We start from the raw sequence: 21411 nt of genomic DNA on the forward strand, positions 1-21411 counted from the left end.
TTTTGGAGATTTACTTTCCTGGATGATTGAGAATGCATCAAGACAAATGTAGATTGCTTTGCCGCCACCCCCCGCCAAAAAAAAGCCGGTCACGACAGACAAACAATGATGCCTTTATTGTGAAAAGACCACACCGGAAGAACGGCCAGACGTGACCCCACTGTCGTCTTTCACACCATTTGAATTTAGTTTTTGTAATTTTGACAGCTTCTCGGAAGAAATGGCGACCAGTGAGGACGTGCGGGAAAATGTTAAGGTACTCTAGTCCTGAGTGTCGCCCAGACACTGCTCAGCTTTCTGTTCATTCACAGTTTATGGACATTTTTTTTATTTTGTCCACAGTTATTCGAGCATTGCAGAATAGTTGCTCGGGCGCCATTAATTTATAACCAGTGGAATTTCTTTTGATTTTAATAAGTTTCTTTTCAGGTTATTTTATGTATTCTGCAAAAGAAAGGTTTGCGGTGTCAACTTTGCTGTACGTTGTCTTAATAAACGTGCATGAGGACAGCTGTTAATGTGGCTGTGCAGAAATACTACGGCAAGCGGCTGGAGTCCTCGGGTGATCTGCAGACAGGTGCCGCCTCCTGCGGATCGTCCTGCAGACCAGCGCCCAGAAGTGTTACCGAAGCTCTGAGTGAGGTTCACCCTGAGGTGACCAAAAGGTGAAATCTCGCTTTGGAATCATAAGCAATTAAAGGTGTTTTTATTCTTACCAGATATCAGCAGTGAAAAAAACACAAATATGAATTTTTCCAAACTTCATTTAAGAAAAGCAAGGCCAAACACCATCACAATCACAAACTTTAGACATCTTACTACCAGACACCACATCTTTCCATAGATTTTCTTCCACTTATCCTGATCTTTTCACTTTTGCTCAGGCTGGAAGCATTTGGTCAGCTGACATGGAATAGACCCAGACAATCAGATTTTTGAGATTCCCACTTATGGGATCATTCTGTACTGCCTGATTAGAGACAACAGGTTTTCCTGTAATGACTGGTGTTATTGGCTCTCTTCAGGTTCTTCGGCTGTGGTCTTCCATTTCCAGCAAAGCTCGAGGGCTGCAGAGTCCTGGATCTCGGCAGTGGCTCCGGCAGAGACTGCTATGCTTTTAGTAAACTGGTTGGGCCGAATGGACACGTGACTGGGATCGACATGACACAGGAGCTGGTAATTACAGGTTTCTGCACAGATGGCACTTTGATGTCTGCCCCTTCCTGATGTAGTTAATTCATGTTCTTTTAGATCACAGCAGCTCGTCAGTATGTTCAGTATCATCAAGATAAGTTTGGCTATAAGGAGCCCAACGTCACATTTGTCCAGGGCTACATGGAGAACCTCAACGAAGCTGGCATTCAGAGTGACTCCATGGATGTAGTGATGTAGGTTTAAATGATGTAGTTGTGTTGGGTGTCAGGTGAAAAAAAGGAGCTTTAATTTGGTTGTTAAAGTTTTTTCCCCTCTTTGTAATCTCTTCAGATCCAACTGTGTGATCTGTCTATGTGCTGATAAAAGAGCGGTGCTGCAGCAAGCCTACAACGTCTTGAAGGTTACCCTGACGAATCATCATTAACACAAATAAATGTTAACATGTTGTCACACACACACACAAAGAAATATAGGAATACAAGGTGCACTCACTTATTTCATACAGGAGGGAGGTGAGCTTTACTTCAGTGATATGTTTGCCAGTAAGATCATCCCTGATCACATGAAGCAAGACGCAGTCCTGTGGGGTAAAACAAACACTACTTCTAAATCCAGTTAATTCAAAGCCAACCATCTCTGCCGTCACCGATAACTCTTCAGTCCCCGTCTCCTCTGACTTAGGTGAGGGGATGGGCGGCTCTCTGTTTTGGCCCGATCTAATCTCATTGGCCCGCAGCATGGGTTTCAGCTCTCCACACCTCATCTCAGCGAGCCACATTGTGGTCTACAACAGTGAGCTCAAAGCAAAAGCAGGTAACAAAGAGGCACATTTTCAGACAGCATTCACTCTGATTTCACAACTGAGCAAGCTCTTCATTTTGTAGGCGACATCAGTTATGCTTCAGGCACTTACAGGCTCTTTAAGCTGCCCAGAAGTCCAGCGATGTCAAACGCTACTGTGACCTATAAAGGGACGTTGGCAGAATTCCCAGATCAGCTGGACTTTGATTCCTCCCACTGCTTCAAGGTATAAAAGGCACCCTTTCTCTTATCAGCATGTACGCAGAGACATTTATTAACCTGCTTTTATTCTAAAAACACAGGTGATAATTAGTCTGGAAGTGTTATGGTTTTTAATTTCAGAAAAACGACATATATATCCAATTAAACTCTTTTCCTCTTACACAGAAAGACGTAGCAGTGCAGGTAAACGGAGAGATGGCAGCAGTCCTCCAGAGTTCCCGTTTCTCCTCCGACTTTAAAATCCAGATGTTGGATAAACAGGAGTCCAAGTCGGAGACAACGCCAGAGGTATCCAACACCACAAGTTCACTGTGGCTAAAATGCTTTTAAATTTTAACTTTTTACCCCTTGAGAGCGAACTAAGAAAAACTCTTGAAGCTCTTTTCTGAGCTGAGCGGTCGTCAAATCACGTTTTTAGTGATATTGACTGAGATGTCAGAACTCATTATTAAAGGTACAGGTCGTTAATTGGTGTTTTGATATGGGAAAGAGTTAACGCTTCAGCGTGCTTAAGTTATGATATTAACATAGTTTTATCTTCTCAGTATTGCCACCTCAACCCATTTCTGCTGGCTGACAAACTGGGATCCTCCGTGAAGCAGTGCTCTAAAACAAGCAAATGAAGAGGCAAGTGACTGATCTGAAGGCTTAACAGAAATGTTATTTTTGAATTTCGGCTTTATAAAGACATAATTTTACTAACTAATGGGGAATCTTGTAGATAATCTCACAGATCGTGGCCAGTGACGTGTCTCCATATTTCATATTTAGACATAAAATGTATTTTTGTAGAAAACAAGTATGTTTCTCTGTAACACTATCAACTCAGAGTTTGAGCTTCTTTATGCTGATGTCATAATTACCATGTGAACAACAACATTTACAGAAGTGGAAATAGAAATACTTAATGACATAATAACCCGTGTTTAATATTTGACATGGAATTTTACAACAGCATAATAAAACGACTGCATTATAGGGGATTTAAACAGCAACATTCAGGTACTGAAGTGGATGCATGACGAGCAGCTGCCGACAGGCTGACAGTGTTAAATACAAAATGACGTAAACATTCAGGGGTGTTGAAACAGAAAAGTGTCGCACATGTTTAACATCTTTACCACCATAAAGGAGTTGTTTATTTTAAGGAACTAAAACATGTTTAAAGATGCCGCACACTTTCTCATATCATAAGGAATACATGAGCTACAACTCTGTTGTATAATGTATTAAGGCACTACAGTACACATAAAAAAAGAGGTCAAAAACAAACTTTTTATCTTATTTATCTTTCATGGGCAGTATTTTAAAGTGTTTTGTAAATGTTGTAAATGTAAATGTTGTATTCTCATGTGAAGTGTAGTGACGTGTGTGTTTAAGAAGTTTTGAGTGTATAGTATGAAATGAAAGACATTTAAGTAACTGAGAAAGTTGATAAAGTCTTAACATTTTCAGCTCATAAAAACATCCAAATGCACTCAGTGGCCACTTTGTTAGGTACACCTGCTCAACTGTACAAATATTGAATCATCCAATCACATCACAGCAGCTGGTTATCTCTTGATGTTCAAACTTAGTGTCTGAATGTGAAAGAAAGCTGCTTTAAGTGACTTTGAATGTGATGAGATTGTTGGTGCCAAACTGGCTGGTCTGAGTATTTCAGAAGCTGCTGATCTGCTGGGATTTTCCCACATAGAAATCTCGAGGGTTTACAGAGAACGGTCTAAAAAAAGAGAACATATCCAGTGAGTACTCAGCGTAAAAATGCCTCGTTCATGTTGGAAGAGAATGACCAGACAGCTTCAATCTGAAGCTGAAGGTAACAAATAACCATTGGTTACAATCAAGATATCTAGAAAAGCATCTCTGGGAGCACAGTATCTCAAACCCTGATGCAGATGGGCTACAGCAGCAGAGGACCACCAGGGCTATGCGACCAAATTTTTCAGTGGTGCGACTAAAAAAAAATATTCGGTTGCACCTGTGCGACCAACTGTTCGGGTAGCAAAAAAAAAAAAAAAAATCTGCAACCTTCCCTGTGGTCAACAACAGACACACATTATGCCCCTATCGTGGACTAAACCAATCAGAGATAGTCAGGGGCGGGACCTCTCTGATTGGCCGTGGTCCAGTTGAAAGTGCAGGTAGAAGTGGGAGGTGAGTAGCTTGAATAAAGTGATATCAATTCATTAAATCCTGAATCGACTTTTAAATATAACTGTGTTTGGCCAGAAACGCCAGATTCTCAGATTAAAGCTCACAAAACCATTTCAACAACAACCATACAGCAGATGAGAGCAGGTACACGGATTCCACACAAAGACGTAAACACAGAACGGACCAACGCATCAGAATCAACTTTGTCTTTCTCGGCTTTCTCATCCGACGGCCCGTAGACGGACACGCTGTCGGAGCTTAACGATCCTGATGCGTCCTGTCCGCGCTGTGATTACGTCTTTTTGCGCTGATTCTGAGCTGCAGGTTTTGTCTCTCTCCAACCAAAATTCACCGAGCCAGCAGCAAAAGAAGCAGCAAACTGCGCTTCACATTTGACCAATGTTGTCATGAATTTTGCTGTTTTGCTTCCACGACTATTAAAATCACATTTCATGCACAGCTGGCTCTCTCTCTATCTCTCTTTACTTCAAGAACAGTTTTATTCATTCGCTTATTACCCACCAGTCTACCGTTGTTTATAGCGCTGTTGGCTGCTGTCTTTTTCTTTTTTCACTTAAATGACCTCGGATAAGAAAGCCTATTTTTTCTGTTATTCAATACTGAAGAAATTTAAACTTTATATGCAGAACATTGTAGAATATTTTTAAGGTTATCTGCTATAAAAAGCCAGACCAGGAAAATCTCCTTCATGTTTTTCTGTGTTTTATTCTCAGTTACATTCACACAAAGGCATCTGCTGTGATGTTCACAATTCTGATGAAGTCAGTACTGATAAATGATCAGAATTATAATATTTCTGACTGTCTGAGGCTAAGTTGAATTGAATCGGGACTTTGAAAACCGGAATCGAGTGGATTATAGAAATCAGTGATGATACCCAGCCCTAGTGAGCAGCCTAGGCACGACAGAAGTGGATGTAGCTGTAATAGGAAAAGAACTATTGCTAACTTTTCTGTTAAGTTAAGGCCTGATCCTTCTGAAATTCATAGCCAGTGCTCTGACACGGTGTCATCAATCTTTGAATGCTGAAAAAGCACAGTGTATCCAGAAAAACACATTATATTATATAAATTATTATAAAATTTGTGTGCGCCTAACTTTTGTGCCCATGGCAAAAAGTTAGTCTAGAGCCCTGACCACACTGGGTGGTAGGGCTGAACGATTATGGAAAATAATCTAATTGCGATTTTTTGCCCCAATATTGCGATTGCGATGCGATATGCGATTATTTTTTAAGGTCTTTGTCTTCTGTATTATTAAACAAAGACAAGCAATACATCATATAGCATGGCCAATACTATATTACATTAATTTTAAACTGTTCTTTCCTGGAAGACAGACCTCTGTTATGATGACATGAGGTGATGCATGAATTGATGACTGACATTTTTATTTAACTTCTTCAATCACAACAGTATATTTGAACATACACAATAGTTTATTTTTAGCTTACAAACATCTGAGCATAAAGTGCTGACAAGGAACCCTGGTGTAAACATTAAAATGAAAGTCAGTACAATGTGCAGATTGCAGAAATATACATAAAAAAAATCAGTGGCTTTACCACACTCAGTTTTTCGACATCTGTGAACTACTAGACAGTCATTCAATTAAAAAATAATATTAAATAAATAAAACTAATAAATAAAAAATACACACATCTTACTGATCTTTGCAGTCAGTAACATTACACATAAAGTGCAAACATAATAGCAATTGTATAAACACACACACAAACACGCCTTTAAAATTTAAAGGCGTGAAATTGGACGGTCTAGTTCTGATTAGCGTCACCGCTGTCTCGGTGGAGTTTAATAAACTCGGCCGTCTGCTTCTTGCTATCTAAAATATAACCAGACACTGGTGTAAATTCTCGACTGTCTCATACTTCTGTTTAATAAGTTTTCTGTTTGACGTTTAGTCAGCTGTGTGAAAACCAAGGAGGAACCCACCCGGGGGATTAATAAAGTTTTATTTTATCTAATCTAATAACTTTAATCTCAGCCAAACCGATTTACTCACGAACAAACAAAACACTGAAAAAAGCCCAACAATAACATTTTTAGGTTGTCTAAGTGACTTATATATTACGTTTAACCCGAGCAGCGAAACTCCGCGGTGATCTGAAAATGATGTGCCGGGAGTTGTGCCGTTCTCGGCCGCATCAGTAACCCTCGAGCTCCCGGCTAGCTGTCGAGCTGGTGGGTAGCAGACGCCTCTGAAAACGTCGAAGCACTTTTGCAAATATGGGATATCTTGATAAACCGAGCAGATATTTGATGTTTACACAACTACTTTCTCGCCTGAAAATATGTTAAAAGTTTATTTTGTGACCCTGAAAGATTAGTATGAGTAATTTTAAAACTTAGTAGCGGCCGCCATTGCTGGAAACTGGAGTTTGGCTGGGCCGCGCTATGAATTCTGGGATATGGTAGTAATTTGGACAGCCTTCGGCACGTCGCTGTGACGTAATCGGTCTACAAATGCGGCCTCAGGAGGATGCAGCCCATGAATTTGGACATGTCCAGAGTATAATCGCAGCCTTTGCGGTTAGAAAATTGCACTTGATCATGTCGCGATATTATCGCAAATGCGATATATCGTTCAGCCCTACTGGGTGGCACTCCTGTCAGCTGAGAAAAGGAAACTGAAGCTTCAGTTTACACGGCTCATCAAAAATGGACAAGAGAATGTAAAATGTTACCTGGTCTGATGATTTCTGTTGCGAGGTTTAGATGGGTCAGAATTTAGCGTAAACAACATGAAAGCGCAGATCCCTCATGTCTTGTCCCAGGGATTCAGGCTGCTGGTGGAGTAGATGTGTGGGGGATTTTTCTTGTCACAATTTAATGTTGCCTGCTAACCTTAACTACAGACTGTACCTTCCTAAGACATCACACCTTTAGTAAAGCAACCAGAAAAACATAAAAATAAACTCATTAAAGAGATCAGTGTGCACAAAGAGAGAATTCAATAAAGCTGTGACTGCTACTATAGTAACATGGCTCTTTAATAAGAGCAGATAAGAGAGGCCGGCTGGTTTCCAGGCAGCCTGAGGCAGAAAGTGGATTAATTGATGTCATGTCAGACAGAAGGAGAGAAAACCAAAGCAAGAGATGACATCACTCATCGCTGAGAGGCGTAAATCCTGGTTATATCTGCAGCCAGCTCAGGTCTTCAGCTCTGAACAGAAGAGAAGAGGAGAAAACAAAAATTAAACACTGAGCAGCTTTCACGTTATAAGCTAGTGGCTTGGTTTATTATTTTTTAAAACATGAACTAAGGTTGGTTTTGGTAGCATACAGTAGTGGTTAAAACTGCTATAAATAATAGTTGTCATCAAATTTTACTTTAAGTATTTTTCATGTTTTAGATTGCAGGTTGTTTTAGCATAAACACTCCAATAATACACTTCTCACTTCCTGCATAACACCATGTGGCAGACAGATGCCATAAGCAGCTAACCTATAAATCATACTGAAGAATTTAGCATCTGAAGGACCAGATGTTCCTCTGAGAATTTAGTGGAAAGCAAACAGAGGCACCAGTGGATTTCAACATGACACATAAATGACAGACAATGTCATCCCGTATGTCCTGCATAGGGTTTGTCTTTAGTCTGTAAAGAAAAGGATATAACTTCCAAGGCTAAAAAGTGACGCCAATGCAGAAGCTGCAGTTTTTCTAGTGACCAGCAGGGGGCAATGCATATGGCTTCTGATCATACAGAAGTCAATGTCACTCCCATCAGTTAGATGGGAGATTAGATGTTCGAACATTTAATTTTAAAGGTAACTGGAAAGCAGCATGGTTCAATTCAATTTTATTTATATGGTGCCAAATCACAGCGCATATATATATATCTATAGATATATCTATATCTATATCTATATATATATATATATATATATATATATATATATCTCAATCACCTAAAGGTGCTTTTTTTGGTAAGACCCTACAATCATACAGAGAAAACCCCAACAGTCAGACAACTCCCGACAAGCAAGCACTTGGTAACTGTGGGAAGGAAAAACTCCCTTTTAACAGGAAGAAACCAACAACAAATGTAACTGCTATTACAGTTGAGGAACTAAACATTTTTGTATATTTTACAGTCTAACTTGTATAAATGCAGGACAGCACTCACTGAGCCTGTGCTTTTGTTAAGATTTGGCCTCTAGCCATCAGCTCTGCGATGCAAGCCACGGCAGGATCGAACATCAGGCTGGCCGCTGCCACCACCACATCATCCCTGTTAAAAAAAAAAAAAGGGTAACGTGAGAAACTTTACACACAGAGGACGAGCTTATGGTCAGCTGTTCGGGGCTAACTCTGCACTCACTTTATGTAGAAAGCCAGAAATTTCCTTTCTTCCATTTTGCCTTTGAATATAATTTCTGTGTATCCTTCCCCATAGCCTAGAAAGAGGAAATGAGAGGAGGAACAAAGATTTAACACAGCCTCATCTTAAAAAAAAAATTACATTTTAAAGGTGACATTTAGAAGTCAACACTCCACCGGCGTATCGGATACTCTTCCCAAGCAAAACAGTCCAGAAGAAAGGAACAGACTCGATTTTTGTGGATTTCTTCAGCATGTTCAGAGCTGCTACTCTTCCTGGTACAAAAGACAATGATAAGGTTTAACTCGGCATTAAATCACCCATTCTAAGTTTTCAACTGAATGAAAAACACAGTCCTTTAGCCTCTCACCGTGAGCGTGTGACATTTGCCAGTGACCAATGCTGACCCTCTGGTCGCCTCGAATGGTCAGAGGGAAAGAGGTAACATCTCCAGCGGCAAAAATATCTGGTACGTTCGTCCTCATGAACTGTTAGAATAGATGAATAAAGGCTACAGCAAGAACCTCAACATAAGACGTGTAAAATACATACATGCAGCTATTCCCTCCATTCATCAGGGCACACAGTTAGGGCTATATTTTTTTTTAGTTTTTGCCTCTGTATGTTTTCAGGCAACGTCTAATCTGGCCTTCCATGTCCTTGAGTGAAATCAGTAGTTTGCACCTTGATGTAAACTCTCTCCATTTACATTCATGACGCTGTCTCTTGATTGTAGACTTTGAAAATAACACTTTCGCCTCCTTGAGAGTGTTTATAACTCTGTTAGATGCTGTGAAGCTGTTTTATTTATTTATTTTAAACTGAGGAAACATTACTATGGTCATGAACCAGACTGTTGATTTGACAGGTTTATTTTGGTTAGCGGTCATCAGATGTGCAGATAATGTAAGAAAGAGACCTTTTTGAAGCAAAAGTTTTAATTTTAACGTAGGAAAAGCAAAAGTGTACTCATATTGACGATGCTGGCTCACCATCAAAGCTTACGGTAACAGTTAAAGAAACGTAGACACCTCTGGGTGCCATGCTTTATGCTTTAGTTATATCAGCATAAGTTCGGCTGTGCCCTCTACAGGCTGCGTTACCTTGTCAACAATCACAGCTTTCCTTGAATCCACTTCCACCTCGCTTCCTGCCAATAAGTCTGAATTGGGGATTACACCTGAAAAACATATAATTGACTCTGATATTGGTGGAACTACACAGGAAGTTTCTGTCTGACTTTGTTTAAAACAGTCATCACTCATAAATAGGGCTGGGTATCGTCACTGATTTCTAGAATCGATTCAATTCCGATTCACAAGGTCCCGAATCGATTCGATCCACGATTCGATTTAATTCGATTCGATTCGATTTAAATCTGGGAAATTTTGACAGTCAGAAATATTATAATTCAGATCAGTACATTTACATATTTTTGTATCAATAAAAAGGAAGCTGACACACGCAAGACTTTATCAAAGGTGTAAGCATCACAGCAGATGCCTTTGTGTCAAAGTAGCTGAAGATAAAACACAGAAAAACATGAAGGTGGTTTTCCTGGCCTGGGATTTTATAAAAATATTCTGCAGTACATCAAAAACGAAAGAAAACCATTAATCAACATATGAACATTACCTCTGAAGTTACAGAGGTTTTATTAGAGACACGGTTAAGCGTTTTGCATTTTGAATAATTTTAAAAAGTTTAAATTTGTTCAGTATTGAACAGCAGAAATGAGGTTTTCTTTTCGGAAGAATGTAAAAGGGAAAAAAACAGCGGCCGACAGCGCTGTAAGCAACAGTAGACTTGTGCGTAACAAGCAAGCGAATAATGAAGAAAGGGAAACTGTTCTTGAAGTACACAGAGAGAGAGAGAGGGCGAGAGAGAGACAGAGAGAGAGAGAGACAGAGAGAGAGAGAGGGCGAGAGAGAGAGAGACAGAGAGAGGGCGAGAGAGAGAGACAGAGAGAGAGAGCTGTGCATCGCGGTGGAAGCAAAACAGTAAAAGTCAGAGTGAATTCATGACGATGTTTATGTGAATCTTCTTTTGCTGCTGGTTCGGTCAATATTGTTTGGAAAGAGATCAAACTAACAGCTTTAGAATCAGCGCATAAAGGGCGTGAACACAAAGCGCGGACCCGCCGACAGATCAGAATCAGTGAGCTGTCGGCTTTCAGCCCCGACCGTGTCCGTGCCGTCGGGTGAGAAAGGCGACATCTAAATGATTCTGATCCGCGGGTCGCGCTGTGTGTTTAAGTCTATGTGCAGAATCCGTGTACCTGCTCTCATTTACTGTCTTAGCTGTTTGGTGGTTCTTGAAATTTTGTGAGATGTCACCAGAGATTCTGGCATTTCGGGCAAAATAAATTTATATTAAAAAAATCGATTCAGGATTTTAATTAATCGATTTTACGTTATCCAAGCCATAATCGATTTTAATCAATGAATCGATTATAAAAACCCACCCCTACTCATAAAGCAATGTTAGCAAACACCACACATCCAAACGTCTCCACACTCAAACACTCCCAAACTTGATTTGCATTTCAGGCAGACCTAAACACTGAAGTAGAAAAATAACTACCAATGCCAGCAATCACAACATCAGCCTCCAGGACTACACCACTCTTCAACACCACCTGCTTCACCTGAAAATCCCCCCCCCCCCCCCAAAAAAAACATCAGTTATGGCTGTTTAAGCAGAATATATTAGACTTCAGAGATAATGGGTTATTTTACAAGCGATACCATGAGGGTTGATGTTTGATCTTTGTTACTAATGCTGCGGGTGACATGTATTCCTGTTCTACAATCATTAACCAAACCGTCCGTCATGAAAATAATGGCAGGCAGAGATACCTTCCCATTCTCTCCTCTGATCTCGGTGACTCGATCGTTCATGTGGAACTTCACATTTTTTTCTTCCAACATCTGAAAGTGAAAAACTGTGTTTTAATTATGTTAATTAAAAAAAAATCCAAAAGAGTAGCACTGAAAACTGTTGTCATCATAGTCGCGCACTTGCATACTCAGCTGGCCGATCTCTGACCCCAGAGTGCGCTCAAACGGGTATTGAGTAGTGCCAACCATAGCCACACTGGCAGCTTTGTCTGAAAAGTAGGACGCCACCTCCATACCTAATATGCAAATGAAAAACACATCAGCGACGTGCACATTTGTGTGCCATAGCTGTCAGCTATCTATGAGCAAAGAGCGTCACGTCAACCCCGATGGGCAAAAAGATGAAAGATGTCTCATTCTTTAACATAAAAAAAGAAACCTTATTTAATAACCTATGAAAGACGCTCCGGTAACAACTACTTTCTGGCCAAGGCTGGAGCTGTAAATGTCTTTGGCGTCTTCGTAACTCTGCAGTAACTTTACTCCTTCCAGGTCTGAACCAGGACAGGTGAGCGGCCGTGCCCTGTGAACAAAAAAAATAAAATTTTAAAAAGGGACCACAACTTGTGACATGTTGTGACACATACAATGTACGTTTGCTTTTGCTCATTAAAGACGGTCTCACCTGCAGCCTGTTGCGATGAGGAGCTGGTCGTAACGCTGCAGAGTGCCATCACTCATTTTCACTTCCTTCTTGGCTGGATTTACTGACACCACCTGCAAAGCAACGCACAAACCTTACACATACACAAAAACATACCCCTGTAGTCAAGTCACTTCGCTGGCTCCCAGCTCAAAACACAATTACATTTAAAATCCTGCTCAAGTAGAAAAGTGCTATACAAGAACTTGTCCATTTACCATTTTACCATCTCCAGAATTAGATCCAAGCGTGCTGAGGGTACTTTCAGTTACTGACCCGAGGTCAGTTCCAGCTGTGTCTACATTCAGAAACAGACTTAAAAACCTTTCTTCTCTCACAGGCCAAGAAACTGGACTAAGTGTGTGTGGGTGTGCATGTGTATGTTCGCTTGTATTTTAGTTTTATTTTGCTGTTTTTATTGTAAACCTACACAGGCATTTATGTTTTTATCTTCTGTGCTAAGCACGTTGAGTCTGAGCATAATTAAATATACTAAATAAATAAAACTGCTATTAATACTACACCGATTACCAAACAGCAGACCCTCTTAAGGCCCGCAGATCTTACTATTCCCCAAGAGAAGATTGATTTCCAAAACTTGGCGAGAGTGCATCAAAAATATATTCTAACCTCTTTCTTTGTCCACATCTCCATCCCGTATCGTTGATAAAAGTCATCTGGCCGGAGAAGGATGCTGCTGCTCTCCACATTCAGAGCCTGAAAGAAGGAATGCCACTCACTAAAACCACTCAGAGAGAAAAACACAAATCAAAAGACAGAAATACAAACACATGGGGCATCTACCCCCTTATCCTGGTGCTTACCTTGCTCAGTTTGGGTTTATCAAATGGAGGCACGGAGTCTTTAGTTATGATGATGATGCGACCCTGGTAGCAATTTTGCCGAAGCGTCTCAGCGCAGACCAGAGAGGCGGGGCCTGAAATTACAGTTTCTATGTTCAGGACTGTGATTTTTTTTTTTTTTTTATACCTCCTAGTCTCTGTCTTCACTTTTGCCTGAATACTTTAAATAGTACAAAAAGCTGCCATGCCTTAAACCTGCCTGTCGGTTAAAACGGACTGATGAATATTTCCATCTCATATTCATTACAAAGTTCTCACCTCCTCCTATGAGCAGAATAGTATGTTTGACGTCCGGCACCACACTGCACATCTCTTTTACCCGTTTGGTTACGGTCAGAGACTGAGACAAACACACAGTGCATTGTAACACAACATAAAAGTGCACTTTGGTTCATTTTAATCGTCTTATACCTGATCTGCCTTACTTTTTTGTTGATTGAAACGTACACCTTGCCGTCTTCAACTTTGACCTGTTAAATGAAACCACATTTATGATTGTTGCCTGACTGTAGGTGAACAGAATAGTTTCCCTGAAAACATTTTTAATAGGCAGAAAGTTTGCTGAACCATAATGAGATAGGATAACAGAACCAGACGTGTATAGGTTTAGAAAGAAAAGCCCTTTTCATACATTATTTTTGCCTTTTTTTGATCAAACGTTCCCTGTTTGAGAAGCTCAGATGCAAAAAAAACCACAGCCTATCTCCTAAATGTTTTTCATAAGCTCAAATATAAATATAAATATTGTTAAAATGATCTGAGCCCTTAATTAATTTAAACTCCTTTAATATATCTTTATTCTTTATACAATTACATTAAACTGGAACCAGAACTTCAACGGTATATTAGTCAAATCGTCTCATGAGCGATCACAATACACACGTTACTGCCTGTAAAAGTAACATGTATGACCTTGAACTTGAACACAATCTGAGTGAAGACGCATTAGGTGATCACAGTGATCCAATTTTTGACCAAAACTGTAGGTGTAGTGATTCTGGTGAAGCGAGATGGGACAGATGAATGAGGGACACCTCACCATGGCATAAGCTGATCGACTCTTTGGGCAGGTGAGCTACAAAATGAATCCATCAATTTGTGAGAAAATGTAATAAACAATGGAGAAAATGACCCAAATGCAGGAAGCCACAGAATCAGAGGTCAAATCCAAAAATCCAGCTGTTGAATTGAGGTAGGTGTAAACAAAAAGTGAGGGATGAAACAAACAATACCACTCGCAAACTTCTTTAAAGCCTTTGACCAAGAATATCTGACAACATGGCAGTGTTAGGCAGGAGGTGTTTGTATATATACACTGCAGAGACGACTTGAATACAGGTGTGGCAGAAGGAGGGCTTTAAAGAGAAAAAAAAAAGCCAACAGAAAATATTTCACAATACAGGAAGTGACTGAGCAGAAAACCAGAATCATGACAAAGAAAACCCTGGATGAACTTGTGATAAGTGCCATTTCACCTTGTAGCAGGGCAGACTGTCGAGACCTGGATAATCCTCAATATCTCCATTCCTGACATTGAAGCACGCACCATGAAAAGGACATCTCACTCTGTCACCAACCAGCGTCCCTGAATTAACACAGAGCATGCAACTTAGAAAGTGAAAGAAAGCGAGAAAGATAAATAGCCGAGACGTAACTTAAGTCCTTACCCTTGATCAGAGGTGCACCGTAATGAGAGCACCTGCCTCCAACAGCGCTGTACTGACCCTCGCTGCGGACTAGCAGCACCTTCTGATCCCCCACAGTTACTTCTTTCATTCTGCATGAACACAAAAGGAGCAAAAGAAGAAATCATTATAAAAACCTTTGTTTTTTACCATTTTCCTCTTTTATTTTGATGTTGTATCTAACGTCCCTCTGTTTTTTTTAAACTCCCTGTCTTTGTGCTCTTTCCCAACAGCTTGTAAATATCACATATCGCTAATTAATTTGCTAAGTAATGGATCACACAATTACTGTGCCACCCGAAGGTTGATCTGCACATCTTTTAAGATTAGCAGCAAAGGCCTGGCTTCAGGGCTTTCTACCAAAGAGCTTTCTTATCCTTTAAACTATTTCATTTACTTCGGCCACTTGGTTTGGTTTAGGAAAATATAACATCTTGGGTTCAAATATATCCTTTCAATTCACCGTTTTGTTAAGAAACGTTGGAATAAGACACCATGCTTCCCTGGGTGACAGATCAGGTCTTTGCTCCCGGTGTTTGTTTTTCTTAGATTTTTCGCTGTGTCGTATATGACCGTTGCTTCTCTGATCCCTCTGCACTGATTTTGAACTTTTGACCTGGTTTCCTGTTTGCAAAGGTATCACAAGGCGGGGATAGCTCAGTAGGTAGAGTGGTTGCCCCATGATCGGAAGGTCGGGGGTTCGATTCCCCTTAACAGCTACCCTGAGGTACCCCTGAGCAAGGTACCGTCCCTACACACTGCTCCCCGGGCGCCCAATGGCTGCCCACTGCTTCACTGAGTGAATGGGTTAAATGCAGAGAGCAATTTCCCCACGGGGCTCAATAAAGTACAATAATGTAATAATAATAATGTACACAAGCAGATGTGGTGAATTGCATTGTGACTTACTGTCCATCTTTGAGATCAGCCTCCTGACACACCAGTTCCGTCACCTCCTCCTGGGTCTCCGTTTGACCGGTTTCTTGGCACTGATTCATCCTGCAATACGTTAACCACCCTAAGTAAACATGTTTGCTGTTAGAATGACTGGGTGGGCCCGCAGACTGCCAAGATTTATGATAATGCGTGTCTAGACCAAAGTCAGCTACAAACCAGCTTAGTAGAAAACAGACAACATGCAGGATATGGCCAGAATAACCACACATGAATGGATTTAGCTGCTGTGAAACATTTTCATTGCAAATACTTCTACATTTCAACTGAAACGCTTCTTGGTAATTAAATATTAAACATTAATCACAGCTCACCTATGTTTCTAATTAACAGAAGGTAAGAGAGCAAATGCAGAAAAAAAAATATGTTGGGTACAGAAAACACTTTCTGCCTCGTTCTGCAGAATCGATGAAGATCATATACAGACTGAGCTGTACAGCAGCCTATTAGTATAACAAGGGTTCAAATGAAGTAAACAAGCATCATTATTTATATATAAGAAGGCCAAAACTTTAGGCTAACACTAAGACCAATAAATGGTAAATGGTAAATGGCCTGTATTTATATAGCGCTTTACTAGTCCCTAAGGACCCCAAAGCGCTTTACATATCCAGTCATCCACCCATTCACACACACATTCACACACACAATAGGTCAATGATGTCAAACTAATTTTACATCATGGCCCACATCTTAACCTTTTCTTTACATGCTCTCTTTAACCTTATTACCCTTCATGCTACAGACAAAATTCAAACCATTTCAGAAAAAAGACGAGCTTTACGGGGACATTCGGTGTGTCATTGTAACACAAGACAGTCGCAAGGCACTGCTGCCTGATCAGCACATGGTGAAATCAGCGCTGCATAGATTTTACCATGTGCACTTCACATTATAGTAACTCCTCAGTGATTTTTTTTTTTAGTTTTACAGCCAAAATGACTGAAGTAGTCTATCAGCCTGTATAAATCAGAATTAAGGGTTTATCGCCCTTTTTTTTTTTTAGTGTAACAAAGTTTAACTACCTGTTTAATTCCTGAAATAAATTGAGGAAAAGAAGTGCAATTCCAACAGTACATCTCAGGTTTTCTACATGACAATGAAATCCTGCTGTAGAGAGAGAGAAAAAAAACAGGAATTTTGCTGTCATTTAATTGTTTAACTAGCACTTATTAACTTATTATTTGTCATTATAATTATTATTAGTATTATTTTTATTAATGGCGCCATAATGAACAGCCAAGGGGGAACAGTCTTTATCAGCAGGAAAAGCTGTAAAACTTATACAAAAAAAACTTTTGTATACGATTTGTTGATAATCTGTTAAACATAAATCATTGTCAAGACACAATGAGATCAAAAATTCAGAAGCTGCAATCAGTTGTTGCCTGTTGTGACTTTTATACATCTTTATTTATCCAGGTAAACAGTCTCAAGAGAGACTTGGACAAGCTGGCGGCAAAACATAAAAGTTCTGTAGAGATATTTTAAGAAATAAAATGGACTGGGCTGATAACAATGTCAAACACGGAGTGGGGACAATAAAGCAGAGTCATAATGATGCTTGCAAAAACTGGCCACCTCTTTATTTCATATATCACAATACCTGTTTAGCTGTATAAACAATATTTAAACAACGAAAAAACAAAACAAATAACAAACATGTAAATAGCAAAAATCACTTTTTGGTAGTGATGGCCCGCTTGAAGCTGACGCTCCGGAGCGTGTGTCGAAAAAAACAACACACTGGTTCAGAAGCACTGTGTCGAGGCTTGCTTCGTTTGGCAAAAGTCACGTGACCAGTGACGTCCGAAGCTTCATTACGCACGTAACTGCTTCGGTACCTGATTCAAACGGATATAAGGAAGTGAATCATCCACGGGATTCGTGGAGTGTGTTGATGGTGACAGAGAGCGAAGAGGTGATCATTCCACTGACAGATATGGAGCCAGCGAGGAAGAGAGGACATTCTGGCGTGTGGGAATATTTTGAGTTGATTTTGCTCAATTCATTTTATCTGCCGAAGTGAAAAACTTGAAATGTCCAAAATCATGTTTTCATAATGTAAATATCATTACAGCATATGACTTTAGGAACACTTCCATGTGAATTAAAGCTAATGAAGACTACAACAATGTATTTGACACTATACGTACATTACATTGCTACAGTTTAGAAAATCATTTTGTTTATTGTTTTTAGGTGATAGTCTGCAGGACCCAGGAATACCTGCATATCTACCAGCTTGCAGTGTAGTTCCTGCACTCCACAGCCTCTTCTGTTCCATGCAAGTGGATTTTCTCCAGGGCAGGAGAAACTATTTCTAAGAAAAGAAACAGACTCAGCCAGCGCACAGTAACACTAATCCTCTTTTTAAATGTAAATAACAAAAGGGCTACCTTACATTGATCATGTTTTTACTTTGCAAGTTCTTGATTAGGGGTGGGTTTTGATTATCGCCTTTCTGATTACAATCCATGCTAAATTGAATAAAGTGATATTGATTCATTAAAATCCCGTGTCGATTTGTAAATTAACGTTATTATGCCTGAAACGCCAGCATCTCAGGTTAAACCTCACAACATGTCGTCAAACACCATACAGCTAAAACAGTACCTGGGAGCAGGTTTACGGATTCTGCATACAAACGTGAACACAGAGCGCGGACCCGACGCGTCAGAGTCAGATTTTGGTGCGTAGTCGGGTCCGCGCTGTGTTTGCCTCTTTTTTTTCCCGCTGGCTTCTGCAGCTGCAGGTTTCATAACTCTCTGTTTACATCTCTAATTAAGTCTCACATGTGTCAGCTTTCTTTTAATAGATACGAAATTATGGATATATACTGTTAAATGATCAGAATTGTAATATTTCTGACTGAGGCAAAACTTTCCAGATTCCAATCAAATTGAATCGGATCCTGTATCGAATCAAAAATGATTCTACAAATCAGTGACGATGCAGCCGTACTCAGCTCCCTAAGCATTTTCCCTTTCCAGTTCACAATCAATCCCACCCCTAGGTCAAAAATATGTATAGGACAATTGGCCTCATCTAATATTTTGTATGAACCTGTCCAGCTGTCCAGTGATTAAACGACAAGTAGATGGAGGCAGGACTTCACAGCAGGGGCATACTCCATAATGTGCTGTGCATTCTCATATGTATATTATATATATTGCTCACTTATTGTATTTACCAACATCAAGGAGTTATGAGCAAAGAAAGGCCACACCATAGTGCATGTTTAAATAGGGAAAGTTTATTGATCAAAATGTATTACGCAGATACGCATTACATTTTTTTCAGCCCCCCAATCGAGAAAACAAAACCAATTACATGTTCAAAGCAACGGAACGGTGGCCCAATATCAGAGAGAACTCCACTCTTGAGTGAGCACTGATAATTGAGCAGTCCGTTTTATTTTGCAGATTCAAGCTGCTCTTCAAAATTTTCACCACCAGATGTCACCGGAGAGGACTGTGTTGAAAAGCTTCGAGTAATGAACCGTTTTTCAATACAAGCTTCAGTGCTTCGGAAAGCTTCATTTGGCCATCACTACTTTTTGGTATGACATCGGAGTCTTTGCCGTTAGATTTTGGCCCCCGTGCCCTATGTTTGACACCCCCGCTATAGACTGTGATTTACATCTAGCTTACAGCGATATCGAAATCTCCGCGTGCAGAAACTACGCATTATTTCCACGTATACAATAAAAATACAGCTAGCTGGTTTAAAGAGACAAACAGCGAGCCCCGTGAGGCTGCACTCACTTGTTTCCTTGCAGCTGAGCAGCACGGAGGAGAATGCCAGACTGTCAGATAAACACCCCCCGCGTGACAGCCAGCCGGTCCCGCGAGCTCCTCCCTCAGCCAACCGTAACCGAGGAGGAACAATAAAGGGATTGACAATGGGCTGCACAGCACGTATAGCGTATACAGTCCGTATACGGGAGGAACAGACCGTACAGTTACGCCATGAAAAAAAAAGATTAGCGCTGACTAACGAAGGATCAGTACGAACACCTGTGTACCAGAGGATAGATACCTGCAGAACCGCTTTTGCAGGTTTTACTCGGTAGAATAGCAAGGAGCAGGGGCGTTACTGGGCTGTCGTCAGTGGGGTGGCACACCAGGGTGGGGGGAGGGAGGGCATTTAATCATAAATGATCTGCAGCATGCTGTGACAATGACAATAAAGTTTCTGATTCTGATTCTGTGCATGGTTTTCAGGCTTGTGTACAGCCATGTGCCCTATTATTAGCTACATGGAAAGAGGCAAAGCATAAAGGTTTGAAAATTAGTTTCTATTCCTTAAACGTAAAAGTCATAACCCAGTTTTAGTTCAATCACAGCTGTCATGTGGTGAGAGTTGATGATGATGAGGCCAAACAGACTGCAACTTAAGAAAACACCAGCGATAAGAAAAACACTGCAAAGGCACAAAACACAATGGAAATAGGAAAAACAAAACACAAATAGGAAAAACGAAAACAGAAATAGGAAAGAACAGATTCCCAAAAGCACAAGGGAAGTGTTCCTGGGGAGACAATAACCCGACAGACCATTTGCAGGAACCAAAATATGCTAAGAATTGCGCTGGGTGACACTTAAAAGAAGTGGAGGATCTATCGGTTTTGTGAGGAAAGAAAAGATGAGAGGTAAGTCTGTTAGCCTAACTATTAGCCTAAAACGCCGGCATCTAATAACCAACTCGCAAAATAAAACAAAATAAAAACAAAACAACAAACACGAAAACACCAGACATTATAATACAGACTTATAATTTGCACCGATGTTTTTTCTATAAATTCTATATGCGAAAAGTGAGCGCGAGAGTCCTCTGTGCGCCTGCTTGCTGCTGAAGTAAACTTTATTGTCATCTCCGCTACATACAGTCCAGTATATAGAGAGACGACACGACGAGGCTCCAGTTACAGCAGTGCAAGTAAACAAACAATAAATATAAGAAGAGTAAGAAAATAAATATACACTTTAGGACTCGGGGTAAAGGGATCAATAACAATTTAAAATTTATAATTTACAGTTTGATGATTTAAAGTCTCACACACAACCCGTCGAAACGGGAGGGAGGCCGGCTGCTTCCAAATAGAGCACATTTCATTCATAATGTTTGAAATCCAAGCCTATTATGTATTCATGATTTGAATCCTGGGTTGTGCGAAATCCCAGAAATACACCTTAAACAAAGTGAATCTGTGAACTAAGGTGTAGGTCTATTAGGTTATGTTGTGGCAATCCTCGATATGGGGGATCTTCATACTGGAGTGCAAAATTAAAACCAATGGAAGGTGGACAAGAAAAGTTCAAAGCCATCAGGTGCTTAGTTTTAGAAAAAAATAGAAAAGAAGAGGAGGAGAAACGAGCAAAAGATACAGGTAAGCAGATGTGTCATTGGATAATGGCAGGTCATGTAACCTGAAACAATCAGAATCAGAATACTTTATTAATCCCTAAGGAAATAATGTGGATTACAGTTGCTCCAAAAAGAAATGGTAAAAATAGTAACAGTAACAGACAAAACTCCAAACAATACATTATGTTACAGATTTTAATATTAATTAGTTCCGACAACAGTTTTATGTTAATGTACAATCCTTAATATGTTTTATGTATGCGCGCGTGTGTGTGTGCGCGCCAAACCGCCACTG

The 21411-nt window shown here is 40.2% G+C and overlaps 2 protein-coding genes across 2 annotated transcripts; one reads left to right on the forward strand and one right to left on the reverse strand.

Moving 5' to 3' along the window:
• Positions 1-204: 204 nt before the first annotated feature.
• Positions 205-2912, forward strand: LOC146618804 (arsenite methyltransferase). The gene is made up of 10 exons (XM_085370785.1): positions 205-256; positions 532-665; positions 1026-1176; positions 1252-1388; positions 1486-1555; positions 1661-1742; positions 1837-1968; positions 2040-2182; positions 2344-2466; positions 2724-2912. The coding sequence occupies exons 1-10, from the start codon at positions 221-223 to the stop codon at positions 2799-2801; spliced, it is 1086 nt and encodes a 361-aa protein (XP_085226911.1). The 5' UTR covers positions 205-220; the 3' UTR covers positions 2802-2912.
• A 4596-nt stretch (positions 2913-7508) lies between these two features.
• aifm4 (apoptosis inducing factor mitochondria associated 4) lies at positions 7509-15790 on the reverse strand. Its single transcript, XM_085370543.1, has 18 exons — positions 15702-15790; positions 14775-14884; positions 14583-14692; positions 13533-13577; positions 13366-13447; positions 13069-13181; positions 12875-12961; positions 12227-12318; positions 11994-12124; positions 11722-11837; positions 11560-11631; positions 11285-11348; positions 9805-9881; positions 9072-9189; positions 8878-8976; positions 8702-8777; positions 8507-8611; positions 7509-7539 (listed from the first exon to the last, which is right to left on the reverse strand). The coding sequence occupies exons 1-18, from the start codon at positions 15788-15790 to the stop codon at positions 7509-7511; spliced, it is 1617 nt and encodes a 538-aa protein (XP_085226669.1).
• Between the last annotated feature and the right edge of the window lie 5621 nt (positions 15791-21411).

Source organism: Diplotaxodon limnothrissa, linkage group LG14 (assembly GCF_057381915.1).
Source record: "Diplotaxodon limnothrissa isolate DT_005_m linkage group LG14, D_limnothrissa_male_GT1.1, whole genome shotgun sequence".
NCBI classification, from domain to species: Eukaryota; Metazoa; Chordata; class Actinopteri; order Cichliformes; family Cichlidae; genus Diplotaxodon; species Diplotaxodon limnothrissa.

Bases quoted from the DNA above. Each gene is read 5' to 3' on its own strand.
- LOC146618804 (XM_085370785.1), top strand. From the start codon at position 221: ATGGCGACCAGTGAGGACGTGCGGGAAAATGTTAAG. The intron at 1,969-2,039 runs GTAACAAAGAGG...TTCATTTTGTAG, and splicing joins TGAGCTCAAAGCAAAAGCAG to GCGACATCAGTTATGCTTCA. The intron at 2,183-2,343 runs GTATAAAAGGCA...CCTCTTACACAG, and splicing joins ATTCCTCCCACTGCTTCAAG to AAAGACGTAGCAGTGCAGGT.
- aifm4 (XM_085370543.1), bottom strand. From the start codon at position 15,790: ATGAATCAGTGCCAAGAAACCGGTCAAACGGAGACCCAGGAGGAGGTG. The intron at 14,885-15,701 runs GTAAGTCACAAT...GTGTTCATGCAG, and splicing joins GCTGATCTCAAAGATGGACA to AATGAAAGAAGTAACTGTGG. The intron at 12,962-13,068 runs GTAAGCACCAGG...TCCTTCTTTCAG, and splicing joins ATAAACCCAAACTGAGCAAG to GCTCTGAATGTGGAGAGCAG.